This window comes from Prunus mume, linkage group LG4 (genome assembly GCF_029339155.1).
Source record: "Prunus mume cultivar Tortuosa linkage group LG4, ASM2933915v1, whole genome shotgun sequence".
In the NCBI taxonomy this organism is placed as follows: Eukaryota; Viridiplantae; Streptophyta; class Magnoliopsida; order Rosales; family Rosaceae; genus Prunus; species Prunus mume.
The window spans coordinates 23,767,869-23,791,265 of record NC_142701.1 but is presented as its reverse complement, the minus strand read 5'-3'; the positions used below and the strand labels follow the sequence as shown (position 1 = coordinate 23,791,265).

General features: G+C 35.6%; 4 protein-coding genes across 7 annotated transcripts; 1 reads left to right on the top strand and 3 right to left on the bottom strand.

The window, feature by feature from the left end:
* The first annotated feature begins 1,682 nt into the window (after window positions 1-1,682).
* On the top strand, window positions 1,683-3,507 carry P24BETA2 (emp24/gp25L/p24 family/GOLD family protein). Of its 3 annotated transcripts, none has more exons than XM_008231713.2 (5): window positions 1,683-1,824; window positions 1,975-2,201; window positions 2,585-2,771; window positions 2,879-2,986; window positions 3,243-3,507. In XM_008231713.2, the coding sequence occupies exons 2-5, from the start codon at window positions 1,980-1,982 to the stop codon at window positions 3,374-3,376; spliced, it is 651 nt and encodes a 216-aa protein (XP_008229935.1). In that variant the 5' UTR covers window positions 1,683-1,824; window positions 1,975-1,979; the 3' UTR covers window positions 3,377-3,507. The 3 variants fall into 3 exon arrangements, with proteins under 3 accessions (XP_008229935.1, XP_008229936.1, XP_008229938.1); XM_008231714.3 differs by having other exon boundaries at window positions 1,686-1,824; window positions 1,978-2,201; XM_008231716.3 differs by having other exon boundaries at window positions 1,695-1,824; window positions 1,941-2,201.
* A 516-nt stretch (window positions 3,508-4,023) lies between these two features.
* Window positions 4,024-6,980, bottom strand: LOC103329267 (RPM1-interacting protein 4 (RIN4) family protein). Its single transcript, XM_008231712.3, has 3 exons — window positions 6,772-6,980; window positions 5,405-5,587; window positions 4,024-4,454 (listed from the first exon to the last, which is right to left on the bottom strand). Exons 1-3 carry the CDS (start codon window positions 6,775-6,777, stop codon window positions 4,419-4,421), a joined length of 225 nt encoding a protein of 74 aa, XP_008229934.1. The 5' UTR covers window positions 6,778-6,980; the 3' UTR covers window positions 4,024-4,418.
* Window positions 6,981-8,085: 1,105 nt separating this feature from the next.
* On the bottom strand, window positions 8,086-12,601 carry LOC103329265 (acetyl-CoA acetyltransferase 2). The gene is made up of 14 exons (XM_008231711.2): window positions 12,474-12,601; window positions 11,693-11,761; window positions 11,290-11,388; window positions 11,003-11,176; window positions 10,787-10,892; window positions 10,568-10,706; window positions 10,329-10,472; window positions 9,741-9,826; window positions 9,328-9,427; window positions 9,100-9,210; window positions 8,969-9,010; window positions 8,732-8,818; window positions 8,425-8,536; window positions 8,086-8,254 (listed from the first exon to the last, which is right to left on the bottom strand). The coding sequence occupies exons 2-13, from the start codon at window positions 11,739-11,741 to the stop codon at window positions 8,447-8,449; spliced, it is 1,227 nt and encodes a 408-aa protein (XP_008229933.2). The 5' UTR covers window positions 11,742-11,761; window positions 12,474-12,601; the 3' UTR covers window positions 8,086-8,254; window positions 8,425-8,446.
* Window positions 12,602-16,558: 3,957 nt separating this feature from the next.
* LOC103329264 (Protein kinase superfamily protein) lies at window positions 16,559-22,942 on the bottom strand. Of its 2 annotated transcripts, XM_089049769.1 has the most exons (19): window positions 22,680-22,797; window positions 22,393-22,464; window positions 21,388-21,968; window positions 21,055-21,198; window positions 20,798-20,923; window positions 20,498-20,585; window positions 20,195-20,288; window positions 19,736-19,829; window positions 19,558-19,612; window positions 19,298-19,389; window positions 18,939-19,109; window positions 18,733-18,789; window positions 18,541-18,624; window positions 18,222-18,306; window positions 17,838-17,899; window positions 17,681-17,755; window positions 17,436-17,540; window positions 17,137-17,278; window positions 16,559-17,028 (listed from the first exon to the last, which is right to left on the bottom strand). In XM_089049769.1, exons 3-19 carry the CDS (start codon window positions 21,949-21,951, stop codon window positions 16,955-16,957), a joined length of 2,112 nt encoding a protein of 703 aa, XP_088905895.1. In that variant the 5' UTR covers window positions 21,952-21,968; window positions 22,393-22,464; window positions 22,680-22,797; the 3' UTR covers window positions 16,559-16,954. The 2 variants fall into 2 exon arrangements, with proteins under 2 accessions (XP_088905895.1, XP_008229932.1); XM_008231710.3 differs by lacking the exon at window positions 22,393-22,464 and having other exon boundaries at window positions 21,388-21,966; window positions 22,680-22,942.
* Between the last annotated feature and the right edge of the window lie 455 nt (window positions 22,943-23,397).

Below are 23,397 nucleotides of genomic sequence, written 5' to 3'. Positions count from 1 at the left end.
TATGAAAAGGGGATATCTATTTAAATCTGCTAGGGCTCGAAATTATGACCTTGTTTTAGGGATCAATTATTTCAAATTACTACACTAATGGATTCTTTGCAAATTCTTGAATTAGTGGTTCTTTGCAAATCCTTGAATTATTTGAGTGATTAGTTATTTCTTTTATAACTCAACAACCTTTAATTTTATTTTGGAAACAGTCCTAAAAGATATATATATATATATATATATGGGGCGGATCCGTGGCATCCTAAATTTGACACAACTTTTGACACAACTTTTTAACAATTAGATTAGGCTACAATGAATGGACAAGATTAAACAAATTAATTCTTTTTCTTTAAATAATTATTTGTTTAAATTAATTTTAATTAACTTACTATAATATTTTATCTCTCTTCATTTATGTTTTCCCAACTTCCTAAAAGCATTAACATATTCTCTCACGTCATCTTCTTCTTCATGCCTTCACTTCTGTTTTTTCTTCTTCTTCCAAATCTTCCTTCTGCACTTGACAGTTTCTTTATCACTACCAGCACTAAACAAGAAGTAGCTCTTCTCCCTCCCATATTTCACATGTTAGCCATTAATTTTTTCCCCCTAAGATTTCAATCAATATAATAAATAAATAAATGGTATGATCTAATTCTCTGAGTATGAAATTTTTTTTTCTGATCTTTTTTTTTATTCGTTTGGGGTTTGGTTCAACTACTGTCTCTTTCTATCTTGTAGCAAAATTTGGAGAGGTTTATCTTGCAGTCTTGTATGTTGGTTCTTTTGTTATTTTCTTGAGCTTTGAGTCTCTAAATCCTTGGATTACTTTCAATTCGAATTTCTTTTTCCTCTTACATTTGTGGATTTCTTAATGTCTTTTACCATGAGAAGTTCAAGTTCATTCTCAAACAGTTTAGCATCTAACTGCAGCAAAAAATATCCATAGCTTCTTAGCACAATTAACAATTAAGACTTTCAAACAATCTCCATAATATTTAGCGAAAATTGCATGAAGTGTTGGAGTGGAAAAATCTGAAATAGATCCTTGTGTGTTTGGAAATCAACTGAGATGATAACTTTGTTTCCAGATAAAGGAAAAACAATTAAATAAAAAAAAGTTCAAACTCAGAACGTGAGAATAAATGAGATTGGAGGAGATGGAGAGATTTTAGCCTACATTTATGCTACCTTGAAAAGTGGTGAGTTTAATATTTTATTTTATTTGTTATGTTATCAAAATAAAATAAATAAATAATAAAATCACATTTAATCTTAGCCCTTGAAAGTGCTTGCATCTAAAGGCTATAAAATTGTGTCAAAACTTGTGTCAAATTTGTGGTGCCACAAATCCGCCCCATATATATGTACATATATAATATGGTTAAAACCAGTCGCATGACAGAAAAAGGGAGGACAAATTAATGACGCTGCAAATCTACCCTTGCCCAAAACAAAACGTTAATTTTTAATTCCAACAAAAATGAATTCTTGGTGGCATTTGATATCGCAGGCTCACAGCCGACGTAAGCGAAATACATTGACTTTTTCCACCTGGCAGGCATAATCCGACGTGGGGGTTTCCCATTGGCCAGTGAATCAAGTTAGTGAATCACACCCCGCCATGCTGGCTCAGTTGAAAGCCATCCAGGAAACGACGCCGTCTCGAGTACCTTATGCTGGTCCAACAAGAACTGCCGTGGCCCGACAGCTTAGTTTGAGTTTGGCACTTCCCAAATCCCGGTTCATACTAAATCCCGAGTTCTTTCAAACCTCAGTCAAACACAAAAACCACAGCCCATCTTCTGCTCCTGCGTATCAACAATTTCAGAGGTAATAATTCTGCTTCTTCGTCTTCTTGATCTACGCATTTACATGTACAAATAACTATTTGGGCAATGATTTTTTGAAACTTTTACTCATTGATCGTTGATGTTTTATTTTTTTAGTTCTTTTGATGGGTTGAATTTGATGCTTAAACAGTAGAGATGGAGTTGTGGGTCAAGGGACACGTGGCACTGGGTTTGGCGCTGATGGGTTTGCTGGTTTTGTGCCAAATGGAAGGGTCAGATGGGTTGAGGTTCGTGATAGATAGAGAGGAGTGCTTCTCTCATGATGCAAAGTACCAGGGCGACACCATTCACGTCTCTTTTGTTGTCATCAAAGTTGATTCGTCTTGGCATAACGCTGAAGATGGTGTTGATCTTGTGGTAAGCTGTTTCGTTTCTTTCTTTTTTTTTTTGTAATTTGTTGTTGCCAAATTGTTTGCTTTTTTCAAAACTTTTTCAGTTTGATCTTATTGTTGAGCAAGTTCCAATGGATTGTCCTGATTTGTATTGTTTTTGTTGCCTTGGAAACTTGGAATTTTGAAAGAGTGTATAAAGATTGTGGATTTCTGTTTATGAAAATGGGAGATGGAATGTAAATTAGAATGTCGGGGTTTTTTTGGTTACTGGTTTAAGCAAAAGTTATAAGACAATCCAAGTTGGTTTTTCAATTAGGACATTGCTGTTTATTGAATAACATAACAATGGTAATGGTGGCAATTCCATAGTCTATCATTTACTTGGAGCTTTGTTTCCAATATCTCCAGATAAAGGGGCCTTCTGGTGAACAAATTAATGACATACGTGACAAGACGAGCGAGAAGTTTGAGTTTGTGGTTCAGAAGCAAGGTGTTCACCAGTTCTGCTTCACTAATAAGTCTCCTTACCATGAAACCATTGACTTTGATGTACATGCTGCTCACTTTACTTACTATGACCAGCATGCTAAAGATGGTGAGTGTCCATTACATGTTATTCCATTTCACCCCCGCAGTTTGTTTCGAAATTAATCTTCTTTTTAGCTGAAGAGTGATCACTAACTGTTCTGTGAATCTATGCAGAGCATTTTACACCCTTGCTGGAGCAGATAGCGAAATTGGAGGAAGCCCTTTTCAACATCCAATTTGAACAACATTGGTTAGAGGCCGAGACTGACCGCCAGGCAATAGGTATTATTTGAAGAACCGTCTTTTCTATGTCAAATTTCGATTTCTTTTCCTTAAACATAAGTGGGAGTGTAAACTATTTTAGTTTCTAGTGAGTATGATTCCAACTATGGTACTTCAAGAAGTACATCATTTTGCACTTGCATTGGCATGCCACGCATGTGCACATGAAACTAATAGGGTGATTAGTCAAGCTTTATCTGGGCATTGTCCCCTAATCTTGGAATATATGTTGACATATTATATAACTGGCCTGCAGTGAATGAAGGAATGGGCCGCAGAGCAACCCACAAGGCGTTAATTGAATCAGGAGCACTCATTGGAGTTAGCATCCTCCAAGTTGTTCTCTTGAAACGTTTGTTTGAACGCAAGCTTGGATCATCTAGGGTTTAGATCAGTTGTCTACTTACCTTTGCCTATTTACTGATTGTAATATTAGAAAATGGAAAATATTGACATTGAAATATCACAAAACGGAATCTGTACCATTCACAGGAGTTAATGTTTTAAAGATGGTTTTTTTATTACTGTCAGCCTATTTGAGTTGATTATTGTCATTCATACTTGAATCGATTTTTGGAAGCTAATTTGATGCCTTCTGATGGATTTGTAAGATCATGTTGTGGTATCTGTCAGTTGAGGCTGCCTCAGGGTGGACATTGGTTTGTATGGCAAAAACAGAATACCATCCAATTCAATTTTGTGGCGCATCCGTTTGAATGGTCCCGCTCACCTAGTAAGACCTCCTTAACAAAAATCCTTGATTGATCCAATGAATGATACATGTAACAAGTTGTTTTTAAACCCTCAGTCATGCTCATTGTTACTCGAATAAAACATTAAGGGTTGTTTGAGTAAAACAAATTGTAAAAAATGTGAAGGGTTGTTTGAGTAAAACAAAGAGTATGAGTGAATGTTAAGCAGACTTCGAATTCATAAGAGACCAAAAGTATGCTCCTATTAGACGATAACTAGAAGAAGCAACTTTCAAACAAATCAACGGAGTCATTAAAGCTTGGAACTTCCCAACTCAGAGATAGTTGAAGGGGGAAAAATTACTTCATATAAAAGAAAACAGAAAGCTACACATTGCACCAATATGCAAATACAGTCACAACGAAACTCAAACTGAATCGAACAAAGGAAACGAAGAGTCACGATAAACTCAGAATCAAGCATTGATTCAAGAAGATAAAGCTACATGCAAATATAGTTTACCAGTATACATAAATGTAAAACAGTATCATTTTCCAATCATGTCTGTCCCCAAATAAGCCCACATTTCTACCAATGTTCATAAAGACAGCAAACAGATTCCAGCAGGACCAATCACGGCTTCTGAACACAGCTCCAGTCTTCTGGAATACATATCGGCATGGGGGCATTACTACATAATAATATCTCCTGTAAAGTTTATGACATGGTAGGTGCCTCTTCACGATTCCGCACGCAAGCAGCAAAACCATTTCTTCTACAAATCAAACCAAAAAAACCATCAAAATCCAATCATTATATCCCTTTTGAAGCTATCATGTAGCTTAAGACCAAGATATCTTTCTTTTTCTTTTTGGTGCGACATTAGTTGGACATCATTTGACAACGAAAGATGAGCGGCTTACCAAAATGAGGATGGTAAAATTTGGCAAGTGAAAAGATGGAAAGGGAAACAAATACATTTGCGAAATCAACAGGTGGCACGCAAGTGAGCATGGGAAAAAAAGAAATTGGTTTAATATGCTTCAACGGTGTGGAATGTGGACTAAAGTGAACGCAGAAATTTTGAAAACTGACAATAAAATTTGCAAGCAACAAAAACCAAATATACATGAAAAAGAGAAGGTTCTGAGGCATTTTAGTAAAAGCGTAGCCAAGGAATCCATGATTATGCAGTATATTCAGGCTCAGGGTATAAAAAAGATTATGGCATTGTCAAGCCAATATTGAGGTCACTTGCAGAAGAAAATTCTGTATATTGTGAAACCACAACGGTCACTTTACAGTTGTACATAGACTAGTTTCAAAATCAGAATTACTAGGCACTAAAATAATGTAATTTTAATAGGGATAATGCAAAGTTCAAATAAAATCTAACATGAACTTCGAAGTGATAAAAATACCACCTCCTGGTAGTGCCCGCAGTTAGTCTAACATAATTTGGGAAGTAAAGAATTATATGCAAATTTAGTAACTGTGATACTTAATATGTAAAGATTCCAGCCCTCCAGCTTTTAGTACTGTACATTCAAAACTCATTATGGCTCAAATGAATCTTCTATGTTTTCAACCTAAACCAGCCCTCCAGCTTTTCAGCCATTAGGACAAGATATGGCTATGCAAATACAAAATGAGTCAAGCATAAAAGAGATGAAGGCTTTCCAAAGTGGGGAACAGTGTAAGGTAAGATAAGTAAGTACAACTTACAGCTGGAGGCTTTCCAAGAACTGCTCCGTGCTTAAATGCGTGGTCATCCTTTGATGGTGAGTCAGGTCTTCCACCTGCCTTTTTCTCAGTCCTAGCCTTGTTGAAGATTACAGTGAATCCCTCAGCTGATGCTGGATCATTGACGTCCCATTCACCAAATTTTGGCAACGGCACACCCTTTTCCTGTGGATTGACAAAATTTCACTGGAGGGAATCAATCATCTGAAGTCAAAGCGTTCCAAATTGATATGTAATAACATAATCTTATTTAGTGCCATGTTCAATGCTCAGATGCTTGCATGGAGAAATAAAGGCAAACGAAATCTAAATAACAATAAGATGACTAAAATTAAGGTGATGGTTGACTCCCATTCATCGAAAAAAAACCACTTATCAATATTAGGTATTCTTAATTCTAATGCATAAGAATAAATGATCAAGTTATAGGAACTCATAGACTCATATGTATTCATGCTTTGGTTTATAAATATTCATGCAAGTATTTACTCCTCAATATGAAGGTATTCCCAAAAGAAGAGGTTTGAAATTCAACAAAATTGTAAGAGATCTGCTGTCAACTACTACATGCTTGAAAGGAACAAAATATCAATTTATTTTCTAAACGCCTATCAGATTGGGTGACTTTAGAACCCAAGAAGGCAAGTACAAATAGCCAGACAGGACGCCAAGTAATAATCCATTGTAAAGGGCAGTCCAGTGCACCAAGCTCCTACCATTTCGAGGTCTGAGGAGGGTTAGACGTCCGTACACAGCCTTACTCCTGCTTATCGAGTGGCTTACCCTCCAAAAAGAACCCATTGCAAGTCTTGAACATCTAAAATATTAGATACTAAACCATTGAGCTAGCTTGAAGCCACTAAAGTTGGAACACGCAGTCTGTTTTGCAAACTACATTTGGCCATTCAACATAACAAACACAGAGCAACTTTTGCACACATAGAGATACACACACACAAGTAGCAATCAGATATGCTTATCTGTCGAAGCCCAAATAATTTGATTATCAAATACTCAGTTTAGTATGAAGCAAACAAGAAGCTAAAAATAGTAACTTTTACTGAAAGGAAAACTAAGAATTAAAAATAAACTGAAACCCAGAAAGAAAAACTTACAGAAAACAACAAACACCAGTTAGATACATCATATTCATACATGAGAAGCTTCTGTTCAAAATTAGAAACCAAAAGGATATGAAGGGAATTTAAAGCATCAGGGGGGGGACTATATATTGATTTCAGCAACACCAGAAAACTGAAAGTGGAATGAATCGCTCCACAGAAACTCAAGTCTCAGATCAAACACAGCAAACAGACGCAGTAAAGAAATCAAAGGACTTGGCAGCTTACCCCCATGGCTTTCGCTTTGAGATTTCTCGAGAACAAAGACGAAAAAGGTGACTGCTTTTGCTACGTTTAGGGATTTTCAGCTGTTCGGTATTGAAGGAGTTGATGAATGATAATGATGAAGAAGAAGAAGATGATGAGTCCTACTTTTCTTAGGTGAGGTCAGCTAAAGAATAAGAAGGGGGAGGAGAGGAGAGAGATGGAGGGTGTTTGTGTGGGTCAATGGGCCATGCAATTGATATATGGGGAATGGAATGGGCTTTATGCGGGGCCCACTATTTGAACAATTTAAACGCTGATTGGTGCTTCCAGCTATGCACCATACACTTCTGTCTATTTCCTTCCATGGTGAACACTATAAATTCCTTGAATATACTGAAAATGTTGTTCTGGCCAAAAAACAAAAAACAACGAAGATTGTTGCTATCTTTTTGGGACCGAACGAAAACAGTGTGGTCTTTTTCTTTCTTTTTTTAATGAACGAGAAAATCTCACTACTTTTGAGTTTTTGGTGTGTACGTTTAAGTTTTGCTAGCGACGATCTTTCACGTGTTTTTATTAATATATGACCACATCATATTAACATCTAAAATATGATAATTTTGATAAGTACAAAAAAATTTGTAGGTAGAATCTCCTACTTTTTTTGTAAGCAAACTTCTTGACAGGTGTTTCCCCTTGGATTATGTTTTTATTTATTTATTGAAATGTCCTATAATTTAATGTAGCTTTATTTAATGAGTATTTCAAACCTTTAATTAATGATAATTTTATAGAGATAGACCAATTAAAAAAGAGTTATAGCATTTATGACTTTGTAAACTAGAGAGTACGATTGAAGTTTTAATTTTATAAAGAGCTCCTAAAATAACTTTTATATGTTTTTTAACTAAAATTTAACTGAAAAATAGATTGAAGTTTTAATTTTATAAAGAGCGAACTAAAATTTAACTGAAAAATAGCGAGGATGATTATGGATGCTATTCTTAATAGCAGCTTGAAGCAGCACCCTCAAAAATTGTGCTTCTTGTTTTGAGCTCACATTTTGGTTCTTTTTGTGCAAAACAAAATAGGAGGCAGAGAGTGTTGTTTGATCAAACTGCTAATTAACTGTGCCTCGTACTAGATATCGTGTAATCTTCTTTTTGGAAGACACTAGATATTGTGGAATTAACTGAGATCGCCCTTTAGTTTTGTGCTAACTGGTTTTGTTGTTGGCAAACCCATAGGTGGATTATCAGAATCACCCAAACCACTTATAAAATCCTGAAACTGCTCTGAGAGAGAGAGAGAGAGAGAGAGAGAGAGAGAGAGAGAGACTGTGAACAGTGTTGGAAATATATTTCTTCTAAAATCTATAAATACACTTGTAATTTATTGGGAAGCAAATCAAATACAAAGAAATGGAGAAAAAACTTGCACAACAGGCACTTTTTGGTAATGGCAGTTTCATCTCACACGAGAAGGTCCAACCTCGGCGTCTGACCTGAAACACAAGTCATGTAACTCATAAGCAAATGGACTTTTTTTTTTTGGGTGAAAAGCTCTGGTTTTGGAAAAGTCCACAAAGCCAAAAATAGGTGAAACAGATCCCAGTAAATGCTAATGAGTAAATAATAATTCGCCATTTCTGACAGTGGAATGCACGAAACTTACCAGTAATCGAAATGAAACTCGCTTACAACAGCTCTAAAACAAGGGCAGATGCACCACCTCCACCATTGCAAATACCGGCAGCACCATATTTCCCACTCTTCTGCTTCAGTACCTACAACATGATTGCACTTTGATAAGGGGCTTGGAAATTAGGGTAAAGGCTAGAATAAAAAAGGGAGATGTGGGGGAGAAAGAGAGATAGAGATAGAAGAGAGAGAGCAAGGATACCAAAAAGGTATATCATAGCTTATTCATTCTTAATGTAATATGTTTTCCCTAGAAAAAATAGAAAGTGAATAATATGTACCCCTAAAAGGGTGACCAGGATACGAGCTCCACTGCAACCTAGGGGATGTCCCAATGCTACAGCTCCACCATGCACATTAACTTTTTCCTGAAACCAGGACAGCAAAGATGAGCGATAAGAGCAAATCTGAACTGCTATGCTAGTATGTGTGTGCTAGTTTGCCCACATGTGGATACTGTAAATGTCTATGTGTTGTGCGTGTACAGAGAGAGAGAGAGAGAGAGAGAGAGAACTTACTGGGTTAAGTCCAAGCAGTTTCTGATTTGCAAGAGCCACAACCTGTACACAAAAAGAAACGTACCAATTAATGATTGACAGCCTTGAGAAGCTAATATTTTAAAAGCTTGGCATTAGTTATAATAGCTTACAGCAAAGGCTTCATTGATTTCGTAAAAGTCAATTTTAGAAGCTTCCAAGCCAGCATTTGAAATAGCTTTGGGAATTGCAAGAGCAGGAGCAGTTGTAAATAATTCTGGTGCCTGCACAATCGATTTCATGTAAGCATAGCAGTACAAATGATATTAAAAAATGGATTTTCAACTTTCAAGATCTTCAGTGGCTCATCTTGTTCAGATATACAAAAACTACTATAGTACCTGAGCAGCATCAGCGTATCCACTGATCTTTGCTATCACTTGTAGCCCAAGCTTCAATACCTTTTCTCCACTCACCAAAACTAATGCTGCAGCACCATCACTGTTGATGAAAGGAATTCAAGATTTCATTAAAACTTGGGTTCATGTGTTTGTAAGACTTATGAAACCAAAAATGGAAGGCCACTGCATTTGGTTCCATCTATTAAAAATCAACCCAATGACATCCTAACAAGTGAATTTTTTGCCCATTTCAAAAACTGTAAAAGGGATAACAAGAGAGCTAAAAACACATCAGACAAGAAAATTTATTGCAGTGACCTTGTGGCTCGAAGCATGACTATGTAAACAATAAATAATTGGATGAAGGCAATTAAATAAAAATCATTGAACATAAATATGTATAAATTAATAACCTTATACTGGAAGCATTGCCAGCAGTAACAGAACCTCCACTCTCCTTAAAACTTGGTCGGAGCTTCCGTAATTTGGCAGCATCAAACTGGCATCACAAAAAAGCTGGGGTGAGCTCAAGGAATGTGATTCACATAGACTTCTACTTTTTATTATCACTTAGCAATGACAAGTAACAGACTCGAACTCAAAATAAAAATGAAAGAAAATAGGATTATAACAGTTCATTATAGTTAAAACTTTGTAGACTGCTCTTCCCCACCCCCTCTTCCTCCCTATATACCATGAAGAACGCTGGCTGAACAAACTGCAAGGGATGAAAATGAGATATCTCTACTTTCAAACATTGAAACTATCTACTTCTAAAGCTGTCTTCCTGTTAGGAGAGGACAACTAAGAAGAATGCTGGCTGAACAAACTGCAAGGGATGAAAATGAGATATCTCTACTTTCAAGCATTGATTGAAACTATCTACTTCAAAAACTGCATTCCTGTTAGGAGGGGACAACTATAGGAGATTTTATTTTGTGCAAGAAAAAGATAGATCTGCCTGGGTGTCTGACTGACATAAGCATGATTTATTATTTTACCTTTCCTAGACCTTCATCTTTATCAACAATTGTTGATGGTCTTCCCCTTCCTCCAGAAACTTCAACTGGAACAATTTCCCATGAAAAGGCATCATTGCCTTGGGCAGCAATACCACGCTCGAAGCTCTGAACAGCAAAGTTATCCTGCAGCAGCCACAAACACATATAAATAAACTTCTATATGATGGTAATGTGCTACAACATTTTATTGTATAAAAGGGCTTAAATATAAGTATTACCTGGTCCTCCCTTGTTACTGCATGCTGATCAGCACATAATTCAGCGCACACTCCCATGCCATAATCATTATAGACATCCCACAAACCATCTTTCAGCATTCCATCAACAAGAGTATCATGTCCAAGTCGAGATCCCTTCCTGCATTTTGTATCAAATCAGTGTCTGTTGAATTTTCATTTTAAAGTCCAAGAGAGCCATGAATCAGACAAAGTATTAACCTCGCTTCTGCAAGATACTTCGGCACATTAGACATGCTTTCCATGCCACCAGCCACAACAACATCATTGATGCCCAACTGGATGCTTTGTGCTGCAAGCATAGTAGCTGCAATCATCGAAATTAAATTTGTGTTATTCTAAAATCATTTTTCCTACCAAAAATAAAATTTGTTGTTGAAAGAAAAAAAAAGAGTAGAAAAAATTATGGTGTTGCACCTTTCAATCCTGATGCACAGACTTTGTTAACAGTGGTACAGATCACTGAATTAGGTATTCCTGCACCTAATGCAGCTTGTCTAGCAGGAGCCTGCCCCAGATTTGCACTGAGAACATTTCCGAAGAAAACTTCTTCCACAAGTGATGGATCAACATTGGCCCTTTTAAGAGCAGCTGCAGGTTGACATAAAAGAATATGTAAAATCAGAAGAGGAAACCTATTAAACAATAGAAACTAAAAATCTGAAACATTACCCCATTAAGGAAGTAGGAGATCTCTTACTTACCCTCAATAGCTATAGACCCAAGCTTGGTGGCAGGTAAAGATGAAAGTGCACCAAGAAAGGCACCCATCGGTGTTCGTGCAACACCAACAATGTAAACATCTGCATTATAACCAATAAGATTAAATATAGAAAACATTTTGAAACTTAAAAAACCAGCGTTCCAAATAAATAAAAATCTCAAATGTTAGTAATTATCAATGTGAGCAAAACTAGACGCAAGTAGTTAGTACATAAAAGCAGAAAACGTAAATTGATCACAGAGAAATAAGCAAAAGCACCAGTGGGTTTCAAGAGTATATTTAACATGTTTGCTAAAGTTTCTAATGCAGCACCTGGGCCACAAAAGCTGACAAAAAAAAGTTCTGAATTTAGAAATAAATATAAAACAGAGAAAATGAAGCACCTCTAGGCTTTATCGAATCGGAACATGCTTCTGCTGTTACAGGAGCCATTGATACAAGTAAATGGAAAGCTGCAACAATTACATGGTATACTATTTAGTTAGTGAAACAAAAAAGAGCATCACAATAGAGTGCATGACAGAATACCATGTTGACTTAAAATAAAGCAAAATGATGGCTTGAAATAAACCATTAACAATTCAAAATTTAGAGGGGAAAATGAAACGAGAGAAAAAGTTCTCACTTTTTCAATTTTTTTTCCCGAGAACTAACCCAAATAGAATTCTCTAATACGGACAAGAAAATAATATCCAACAAGTAACAGATCATGCCTCATCTAACTATCAAAGAATAATTTCAAAACTATAAATCTAATCATTTCATATAGGATAACCCCTTACAGCATAACTATATTTCTCCATGGGGTCGCTCCTATGGCGGCCAAGGGAAAATCAGAGAAAATGAACAACTCTTTTCTCTTCAATTTCATAAACAATGTCAAGTTCATTTCACTCAAGAAACCAAACAGAAGGAGAAAAAAAATTAGAGGTAGATCTATCATGAGAAAACAAGAAAGGCATGCATCAAATATCATAATAAATCTGTGGGTTTTTGAAATTATCGACAACTGACAGATCTTAATCAATCCAACGACAGAAGCCAAATATGAGCAAATGCTAAAAGAACCAACATTCTGAACAATGATCACATGAATAAATCAAGTAGACTTCAAGCTTCAAGCTTCAAGTTCAAGAGAAACCCAAAGTCACAGAGCAAATTTACCTTCTGGTTTAGGGGTTGGTGGAAGAGCAGAACACTAACTTGAAGTCTCAATTCGGTTCTGGTCAGCTAGAAATGCAAGCACGACTGCCATATATATAGGGAGAGCTTAAGCACGATGAGTACAAACAGTAGGCGGCAAGTTTACTTAAATGCCCCTGAAGATCCACTTTATCACTTTCTTTGATTTTCATTTTTATTTATTAATTTTATTTGATTGAAACAATTTTCCTTCTTCTTTCTTTTATATTTTATTAATAAGTAATGTTCTCTTTTTAGATATCGAGCAAAAACTAGAGCATCTCCAAGGTCCCGTTTGGTTCACTAAATAAATTTGAGGGGAAATCATTTCTCATGTCTTTTTCCACGGGATGAGAAATGGAAGATTCATTTCTTACGTTTGGTAATGCTAGGAAAGTAACCGGAGATATCACTTTATTTCCTTTTTCATATTTGATTTGAGTAGAAATAGAAAACAAAGTTTGTATAAATTTTTAATTATAACCATATTAAATTAAATAAAAGAGAAAGGTATTTAATGATATATTGTAATACAAATTTATAAATAAACTCAATCCTATTGTATTAAAATAAAAAAATCCAAACACTATTTAAACATAAAAGCACACCCAAAATCAACCCCAAAGTCAACAATTGTATATTTTTTTGGTGTGTTTACGTGTTTAAAATAGTGTTGGATCAAGAAAAATGTGCATTTAATGTTGGTTCATTTCCTCAAACTTTCCTATAAGGGGAAAAACAAAATCCAAGTTGGGAGGATGGCTTTACTTTCCCCAACTTTCTCATGGGTCAAGCAACGATTTCTTATGCATGGACTTACCAAACATAGGAAAGTAATTGATTTCTCATCCACAAATCTCATTTTTCATGAACCAAACGAAGCCCAACAGCAGTAGCAAATAAAACTCAATCGGAGGAAACAACATTTCGCTTGCTTAATTACATATGTAAACTTCTGTAAAAAAAGCTACATGTGAATTTGAGAATTTTTTATTATTTAGAAAGATGAAAAAAATAGTACAGCAGAAAGTTCACTTTAAAATTAAATTCTCATGGAATTTGTTGCATTTTGGTGGGAATCAATAAATATTGTGGAGCATTGGAGGCAGGCACCAACCAAAATTGTGACTGTATTAATGGGATTTGGTCCATTTCAACTTCAAGTGAGCCCAGGCGTCAAGTTTGACAAAGAACATAGATGAGACTGTGCATTAAATAATTGAAAAGAAAAAAAAAGGAGGGGGCAGCTAGGGGCTTGGCTTGGTAAGATATGATGCAAAAAATAGACCCATTTTGTTTGTTGGTGGTGGTGGGAAATGCAAATGGTCAACTAAGGACAGCTCCAAATTGCAAATTTTGTAGCAGCAAATGTCCAACAACTTCAAACCAGAGGGTTTCATATTATTTTATTGGTAAGAAGAAGATGGCTCAATTACTCTGAGATCCCCATGTTGAAGCTGGCCTAGCTAGAATATTATTCCTTGGGTTGGTTTTAGTTGCAGCCTAGAAGGTAAAAACAATGCAAAATTTATATATAATTGTCTGAGGAAAGAAAGAAAAAGAATATTTGTAATGGGTACAAATCACAGCATCCTTATCAATTTTAAGGAAAATTGGTACAACTTGTAGAATATTTCAGGTTAATGATAAGAGTAGTATGTGCATGTGATCAAAATTTGGGTTGCAAAATTGATGATTTCTAAGAAAATTGATAATGGCTCACAGGGTCAGTACATGCCAAAATTGACCATATTATAAAGCTAATTAAGTGAAATATTTCATATTCTTTAATTTTGTTCTCATGGGCCTTGATATTTATATATAAAGTAAAAAGTAGAGAATGGTAAAACATTCAAAATAGCAGAAAATGCTCTTGGTTAATGTAAATATTAATAGTTAAAATTATTAATTAAATGAGGATAATATGGAAAATTCACACTTTTTTATATTTAAAAAAATTAAAATTAAAAAAAATTCAGATAATTGATCATATTTTTATGGAACACAATCCCGTGCGGAGAAACTAAGTTCTAAAATAAATTTTTAAAAAAGCCTCTTCCCAACCCCGTGTGGAGAAACTAGTATATTATGATGTAAAAAAAATCCAATACATAAACTACCACTTAATTTTATCTTACTTCATGTGTTATTCGAATTTCGTTTTATACAATAACTGTCATTCATAACACTTGGACTAGAATCCCCTCCAACAAAATATAGAAATCAAACCAAATGGTCATTTGCAGGTTATCCGAATTTTGAAGGATTCTCTTCTCAAAGGCTAAACTCAGAATAATTTATGTGTTTTTTTTCCAAAGCGATATTCTAATTACTTTAATTTAGTGTATAAGGAGGGAGATCGAACTCGTGTGCAATGAGATGGGTACACTATATTGACCAACTAACCTAACCCATATATATGCAAATTTTTAATATGTTTGATGTTGATATTATGGGTTTATGATTACTTAAATAACCTCATTTCTGAACCCAAAGAAGGAAAAGGAAAATTTGAAAGTTGAAATTATTGAAGTCAAGAGCAAACTCTGATTGACTTGGTCACTTATTCACTTCATCACTATGTATAAACAAAAATGTATGGAGCTGCAAAACTTTTACCAACTCCAAGTCTCTTGATGCAGTGATCATTTGAGCTAAGTTGGTAGGCACTCATTGGCAACTCAGATGGACATAATTTCAAGTTAAATTTGGTAGTGAGTGAGTTCAACGATGTCCAGCCGAATTAAGTAATTGAGAATTATATAAACAAAAGCAAGCTATGAATAAAGAAACAGATTGAATTTTAATTCTGAATGTGAATGAACAATATGACTTTTGTAGACTTTGGATGGTGAAGTCAACCAGGGATGAGTATCCATTACCATTACCATGACGATCTTTTTATGCAATGCAAGCATATATGCAACAAACCTTGATAAAAACCACATTCTTTATATTTTTTAAACATAAATAAGATATGAATATCCAAATATTAAGTAAAGTGACTTAAATTTTTTTAAAGTTCATGCGCTACACTTTCATCATTCAATGTGAGATATTCTCAACATGTTCCCTAATGTAACATGTCTTTTGCGCTTAAGCTGTGAAGAATTCTTATGGGTGATATAGAAGCATGTGAAGCCGTTGGACATGCCACATGAATAACCTAGCATGATATCGCATGTCAATTATGATTTATTTATTTTATTTATGCTTTAACAAATTGCATCATGCAAAAAACATGGAGAAAAACGAATATCATATATTGCTTTCTATTTTGTAAGGAAGTGCCTGTTCTACCTTTCAATGAGTTGAATATAAAATTGGGATATACACTAAAATCCCATCATTTTCAATATAATTTCGTGGATCATGAAATTTTGAGTCCAAGTTCGCCAACCATCGATTGTTACATAGTTTATGGAAGCCTTTGTTGACTTCAATAATTCAAAATTGTGGTTTGTCCCTTTCTGCGCCTTCAATCAGTATCCAGTACTGCTGTCTTTTAATTTTTAATTTCACATTTAAGTCCACGAAAATATGGCTAGCTACTAACCCTCAAAAATAAAATAAATAGCACTTGGTCCAAATAGCTCTCTTAACTTAACGGTGCAATATCTCCTCAAACATCATGGAGCATGTGAAATAGTTCACAATATAGAATTTGTTATAAAAGAACAGTAACTCTATCTTTCTTGCAAGCGATAAATTTTTTGGTGTGATCGTCACATTATAACGTGGTCTATATCAATTTACACATTATATATTAAATCAATGTAAATTATTACTTGTTGCTCAATCATATTATAACACGTGATAGTATTACCATCACAAACATATAATGTTTTGTTATCAAAATGTCAACTTCGAATCCATCATCATCGTCGTCACCGCACAATCTATGATGCCAGACTGGTTTTCGTTAATATGAACCATTTTAATCAATTCGATTATTACGTAGATGACGTTGATGGGTATTTGGTAGAGTACCTTATTGCACGAAGCTCAGATGTGTGGTGCTTTTATCATGTTTACAGAATTCTAGTATCCAGCTGACTTATGCAGGATGCTAGCAACCTCCTGCCTCACTTTTAAAGATCCCAAAAATGGTGGCCTTTGCTGTACAAAGTAGCTGTGGTATCAATGCACCACACTAACATTCTCAAGTCACCAATTACATTACCTCTTCCCTCAAGTGGTTAAGAGTGAATACCTATAGCCGAGATCCTGTGTTCAAATACTCCCATCCCCAATATTGTCTGTATCGAAAAGCAATGCATATATACAGGGCTCAATCTTCTGAGAGAAGTTTTATTCATGTTGTATGTACAAGTCTTGTGTATGCGTGTGAAAAATCAAACTAGATAAGATTTAATGAAGAATTATGCGACTGAATGTGGAAATTGGGTATAAGCTATACTGCGAAGGCTAGATGGGTTCTGGGCTGGCTTTGGGTTTAGAAATTAGATCATCTTCTCAAATTTCTCAAGTTTCTTCACCCTTTGCATAGATCTAGCCAGCAGTGTGAGAAAGACTCCTGCACAATACAAAAGCTTTGATGAATGCAATCTTCAAAATTTAAAGATGATGAAAATGAAGCAGAAGGTATATCTTTATATCAAGGTTTCTTGAGTAACAGGATCACCTGCACCGATGAACGATCCATTTGCGATAGCTTGACTTCCTTGACTGCTCAAAGTGACCCCAAGGTTAAGCAGGGTACCTCCTAAGACTGTATACATCGTCGCCATTTGCAGTATTGTCGCTTTTCGAGCAGCTCTTTCTGACTGTGAAATGTAGTTTTCTCATTTTAAATTAAACTTGTATTTTTAGATGTAAACGAATGGGAAAATTTGGAGTGCTAAGAAGAGTACTTAAAACTTCAAAACTGAAAAATGAAACATCAAGAATATTATTTTCTAAAAAGTAGTAAAAAATGAATACCTCAAGCACCCGGACTCGGAGTTTCAGATCCCCCGACTCAAGTTCTTTCACAAACTCCTCTATTCGCTGAACTCTGTATGGCATGGACATGGTGTAGCTTCTGGCCTAAAAGTACATACACAGACACACTTAGTGCCAATACTGATAAATTTTTCTTTAACTAGAAATCAAACTACGAAATTTTATTTTCTTAGTGGAAACTAGAACATGGAACTAAGCAAGGGAAGAAAGTTAAGTTGCCGTACATCATCGGCTTGTTTCCTTATTTCGTTCACAAGCTGTGTCCCAGTACGCTGCTTCTGTCTTAAATCTAAAAGTTCCTGCATAAAGTGTATATATCAGCAATATTCTACCAAACCATTGACAAGGCAAACGCAAGATTGCTATGCACAAATATGGAACCTGGGCATAAGGTGCAGCAATCTTCGCAAAGGAGAAATCTGGATCAAGAGCATAGCCTATACCTGAAGCAAACATTGCTAGTGAGAATAAAGCAGAAACACCAAGATAACTCTGCTTATCAGATCAAATCTTTGGGCTGCAAAGAAAATTCATTTTAACTAGGAGAATATAGAATCAAGATTTGAAAGTTCTAATATTGTTCCAGCGAATAGGGAGAGCTCCACTTCTAGAATATTAGGATTATTGTAACTGACAAACAAATATAACATTTAGAAACTTCCTCTGAGTCTACAACACAATGTTGAATGTACTTAGGATGATGTACCTAAAATCTAAACTGGCTTTGACGAGAGAGAGAGAGAGAGAGAGAGAGAGAGAGAGTACCTTCCAGGGTTGAGAATGCCCTTAGGACAAAAGTAAATGTGGATGGAAACCGAAATGGTTGATCTAGTGCTATTGCAAATAAATCCTGCCATTAAGAAAAGCCCCATCGCCAAATTTAGATCATAAATGGGTTATTCAGAATGAAAAGGTAATATGTGGCAACATCTTCATCAACACAGGGACACAAGTGACCAAGACATCATTTTGGTAACTGATTTGCAGTCAATCTCATTATGTCTGTAGAACCTGTGTTAACTGTTTTCCCCTTTCTAGCTTAGAGGTGTCATTTATATTTAGGTGTGTAACAAGATATGCATACCTCTCCAATTGCAGAAAGAGTCTGTGCCTGATCTGGTCTCTGGCTCAACAAGTTGTCCAAAAAGTATTGGACGGATCTCCTTACCTAGAAACAGGGGGAAACAGAGTGATACAGATAGCACCAATGTTTCCGAAAATCATTCTATTGATTAATCTTTCCCTTAGAATATGTGAGTATTGGCATGATGCATACCGACGACAAATCTCCAGTGGGCTGAAGTGCACCAAGATCTATGAGGCATTGAATAACCTGCAATTAGCTGGCTTTTGTTAGATTAAACCTTTGCAACAAGGGGAGACATAATGATATATCTCTAGTGTTCCAAATGAACTTAAGTGCATGATTCTGAGTCATGCTAATGCTTAGATGAACAATGCGGAAGAAAGGATTAACTGAACCTTTTTTGCATCTTTCTCGTATACAGAATAGAAAAGTTCAAGCAGTCTCCCCCGGGTGAAAGATTTAATATCTCCCATCATGCCAAAGTCATAATAAATTAGAGTTTCATCTACATCAATGGCAAGATTTCCTGGATGAGGATCAGCATGGAAGAAACCAGTTCTGAGTATCTGCATCCATAGCAAAGTCCAGCTAATCATGTGCTTATATAGGATAATTGTTAATAATAGTAATAAAAACAAAAGAGACTCCATAGAGGAATAGATGCATTCGTTTAGTACAAAATAAATAGTCATCATATTCAATGTCAAGATAAGTAGTCGTATGAGTTGGTTTACAGAAGAACAAATTTCCTGACCTGGATCAAGTATGCTTCAATAGCGCGTGAGGAAATTCGAGCGCGATTAAAACCCTGTGAATCTAGCATATCAAGCCGATTGATCTTGATGCCTGACAACAGCAAAAAGACATATTATCAACAATAACCAACAAAAAAAAAAATTAATGCTTGACCACATTAACACTACACTACTGCACCATTTTTACGCAAAACACAAGATCTGGAAAAAATGAAAAAAAGAAAGAGAGAAAGAAAGAAGCATTAGTATAGAGTGAAACCTGGTACATACTCCAAGGTCAACACCTTCATGGCAGTATAATCCCAAAAGACCATCTACAAAGGGGAAGAAATGTTCTCAAGATATAACTCAGTAAAGACAATACAAAGAGTGCAGTTATGTCTCTAACAAGATCAAAAGTTAAGGCATATCTTGTAGCTCTGTAGCAAGAAACATACAGGTACTCGAACCCACTTTGTATTGCGAAAGTCTCTGCGAAACCTATCAGCATTCTTCCCTTCATTTATATAATCAATTTCTTGATACAAAATCCTGAAATCCATGAAGGGAAAATATAATTCAAAGCATCAGAACTCACATTATATGTAGAGATAAAATGAAGCATGTTTCACTAGAATTCTTTCAGCAAAGCTCCAATTCTCAGGCACAACTGTTAGCAATAATTAATGCTAAACAAACCAGTAAAATACGGTCCAAAACTACTATAATTTTAATATAAAATTTTCAATACCAAAATAAATCTTGTGCATTAACGGACATGAGGTCTGCTGCAGGATGACACAAGTCAATGGGGACATAAATAAGTTTGTTTTTTATTGTTCACGTGTTTATACTAACAGTTCCATGAAATATGAATAAATAGTTAACATAGCAACTAAGAGATGCTTATTACATACGTCGCACATTCTTCATATATACCGATCCAGTCTCTTGTTGGACCACCAAGGGTTTCACTTTTCTGGAAATACTCTGCAATTAGCTTCAGATTTCCTGGAAGTAAGGAACAATAGGTTAGAAAGATAACTAAAACTACTAAATTCAAATTAGTGGTATCAAAGATCAACACTGAAATATGAGAAGCATGTAGCTAGCTAGATCTACAATATCACAGAACTGCACATATACATAGATAAATGCACCCCAAAAAAAAAAAAACAGAATAGACTGATGGGAAAAGAAACACCTCATCTAATACTTACGTAAATCAATGTCAAAAAGCTTCTTGAGACCGGGTCTTTGAACTTTCACAACTACTTTCTCTCCATTATGCAGGATAGCCCGATGAACCTAAAGACATAACTCATCAATATCCAAACAAGCAAAAGAGAATAATCTCAAATAAAAAATTTCATATGAGTATTATGTAGAGAAGGACAACACAGATATTTTCTTTTGAGTTTAATATATTTCAACTCAAACTATGTACTGTTTGATGTATTCAAAAGTTTAAACACTACAAAGAAATATTACTTAATGAAAAAGAGTCATGAAATAAACACCTGACCAAGACTAGCAGCAGCAATTGGCCGGTCCTCAAACTCCTTAAACAATACATTGATGGGAGCTCCCAGTTCAGTCTCAATAAAGCCTATTGCTTTTGCTGGTGAGAAGGCTGGCACTCTATCCTGTATTATATTACATGAGAATCACATGAATTACATAATGAAAAATCAGTGAAATTATAACGAACATAAATGCACAAGTTTAAGAAGACAATGCCTTCTCAGAAATACTGTAACAGGAATACGTAAAGTACCTGTAACTTGGCAAGCTCGTCCACAAACTCACGGGGAAAAAGATCTGATCTTGTTGAAGATAATTGTCCAAGTTTGATAAATGTTGGCCCAAGCTGCAGTACACGCTCCCGGAGCCATGAGGCAGTCTTTCGCCTTCTGTTTTTCTGAATGAGAGATTTTTTACAAAAGCTTAAAGCCAAGAAACAAGTAGTCCACAGAACCAAAAAACTGAAGGGAGACATAGCCCAGAATGACTTAAGTAGCAGGCAAAATAGATTTCTGTACTCTAATCATGACTACGATTCAACATAGCAGGGGCAAAAAGTAGCTGCGGAGAAGTCTCAACCACCCACCTGCTTATCTTCAGTGAAGCCTCCTATATATGCCCATTTTGCATTATCCAACAGAACACGCACTCGTAATGAGAGGACAAATGACCATACATCTGCAGACCTTTGCCAAGAATTGTAATTTTCATTGGCCCAACTGAATCCATCATCTGAGGGCAAAACTTTTAGCTCCTCCATTGGGGGAAGTTCTTTAGTTGGTCTAGATTTTTGTGTCTTAACCAGGGCTGGAGTAGGATTTCTCCTAACTAGACTTGCTCCATTAACAGCCTGCTTTGTGCCATTCACTATCTCAATCTTATTAGTGGATGGGGTTGTTCTTTTGACTACCTCACTAGCTGGTACCATTCTCACAGCCCGTCCATTGACACCCGATCTTGAGGATGATTCAGCCTTTCGCATTTGCACTTGAAACCTTAAAAATTTATCAGCATGAGTTGGACTCCCGGACTTAAAGGATTCACGAACTGAAATTGAGCTTGAGAAACTAAGACTGTCCGTTGCTTTTCCTTGATTTATCAACTCCACATCGTGGCAATAGCATCTGTTTGTAGCCAGTACTGCAGCCATTTATGATGCAGATACCTGCATAATACAATGATCAGAGAAACATTAACCCAAGAGTGATTTCGAAAAGTGAAAGATCCCCAATTTGGTCTTTGAAGCAAAGCAACATACAGAGTAGAAAAACATGAAAACTTGTCAATAGAAAATTAAAAATTTGAAGATCCTAAAATAATGATAGTGCTGATAATGCAAAACCCTGTGACTAAAGCAAGATATGAGACTGGAAAGGCCAAGGCAATGGAAGAATCTGATCATCACAGATTTAAAGTTTTACTGTCAGTATGCATACAATAAAACTGAATAAACTTCATCAAATAGATAGTTGAACTCAATCAACACTGAAACAGCATTGAAATTGGACATAAATTATAAACAGATTCTGATACAATTACAGAAAAAAAGCACAAGCAAAGGCAAGTGAGTCTCATATAAAAAGGCTTAACTTGATTGCTGCAGACCCAAATAAATTTTCTACTCAGCAACTGCAATCAGCAATGTTCCAATCATCTATTTGCTCTTGAAGAATCAAGAAGAACAAAAAGAAAATTTCAAAAATTCATGTTTTCCATTTCTTTTGTTCTTCAAAATTGACATTGACAAGAAAGATATTGCAGTCAACTGAATCCTAAACTAAACCAAACAACAGAAAGCACAAGACTTGTTCCTTAATTTCCTACTAATTTCCGAAGAAACTAAAGAGAACCCAGATGAAAGCATTAAAAAAAGCTTACCGTGTAAGAAGGAATCAGAACCAAAACTCCAACCCTTCACCACTGTTGGAAACTTGGAGAGGAATATAATATTTAATGGGGTGGTGGCAAAAATACCAGAAAACAAGAACTTTTTAAATATAAAAGTACAATGAAGCAGAGAGCTTGGAGTTTGGAGCTTGGAGCTTGGGGTTATAACAAGAAAAGAGCAACGAAGAACGTGCACACTGGGTGACCTGGCGTGCCAAAGTTTCCAATTGTAAGCGTGAAGGCACCGTTTGTTTGGGACGTTTGAGGTTAACGACAAACACTGTAAAATGGGATCTTCAACTGGCGCCATTCAGTTTCTTGGTACGTATTGGACTCCCAAACACTTGGCCACTCTCATGTGGCGTGGCAGCTTCTCTCTCTGGTAATTCTGATTGCCCCAACTCTCACTCTACACACAAAATTAATTATTAAAATAGAAATATCGTACATAAATTTATATAAAGAGTAATGTTAATGTTAACTTAGGGCTAAAATTTTGGTTTTGTATTTTTTGTTCCGTCATTTAATTGAGGGATTTCTCAAATCAGCTTATTTGAAAGTGATGTGTGTGTCAAGGTGTTTGATAAAAAGAAAAAAAAGAAAAAAAAGAACGATATTATTTGAGAAATTCGCTTGTTGTTGAGGCCCAAAAATCCAAGGGCTAGGCCTAGATTTATTCTTAGCACAGCACAAATAATTGATCGCAAAA

Bases quoted from the DNA above. Each gene is read 5' to 3' on its own strand.
- P24BETA2 (XM_008231713.2), top strand. From the start codon at position 1,980: ATGGAGTTGTGGGTCAAGGGACACGTGGCACTGGGTTTGGCGCTGATG. The intron at 2,202-2,584 runs GTAAGCTGTTTC...CAATATCTCCAG, and splicing joins AAGATGGTGTTGATCTTGTG to ATAAAGGGGCCTTCTGGTGA. The intron at 2,772-2,878 runs GTGAGTGTCCAT...GAATCTATGCAG, and splicing joins TGACCAGCATGCTAAAGATG to AGCATTTTACACCCTTGCTG.
- LOC103329267 (XM_008231712.3), bottom strand. The intron at 4,455-5,404 runs GTAAGTTGTACT...TTTGATTTGTAG, and splicing joins TTCTTGGAAAGCCTCCAGCT to AAGAAATGGTTTTGCTGCTT.
- LOC103329265 (XM_008231711.2), bottom strand. From the start codon at position 11,741: ATGGCTCCTGTAACAGCAGAAGCATGTTCCGATTCGATAAAGCCTAGA. The intron at 9,827-10,328 runs GTAAAATAATAA...TTGTGATGCCAG, and splicing joins AAGATGAAGGTCTAGGAAAG to TTTGATGCTGCCAAATTACG. The intron at 9,211-9,327 runs GTACTATAGTAG...TCGATTGTGCAG, and splicing joins GATACGCTGATGCTGCTCAG to GCACCAGAATTATTTACAAC.
- LOC103329264 (XM_008231710.3), bottom strand. From the start codon at position 21,951: ATGGCTGCAGTACTGGCTACAAACAGATGCTATTGCCACGATGTGGAG. The intron at 21,199-21,387 runs GTGGGTGGTTGA...TCTCTCATTCAG, and splicing joins GCTTCACTGAAGATAAGCAG to AAAAACAGAAGGCGAAAGAC. The intron at 20,289-20,497 runs GTAAGTATTAGA...CCTTACTTCCAG, and splicing joins GCTTTTTGACATTGATTTAC to GAAATCTGAAGCTAATTGCA.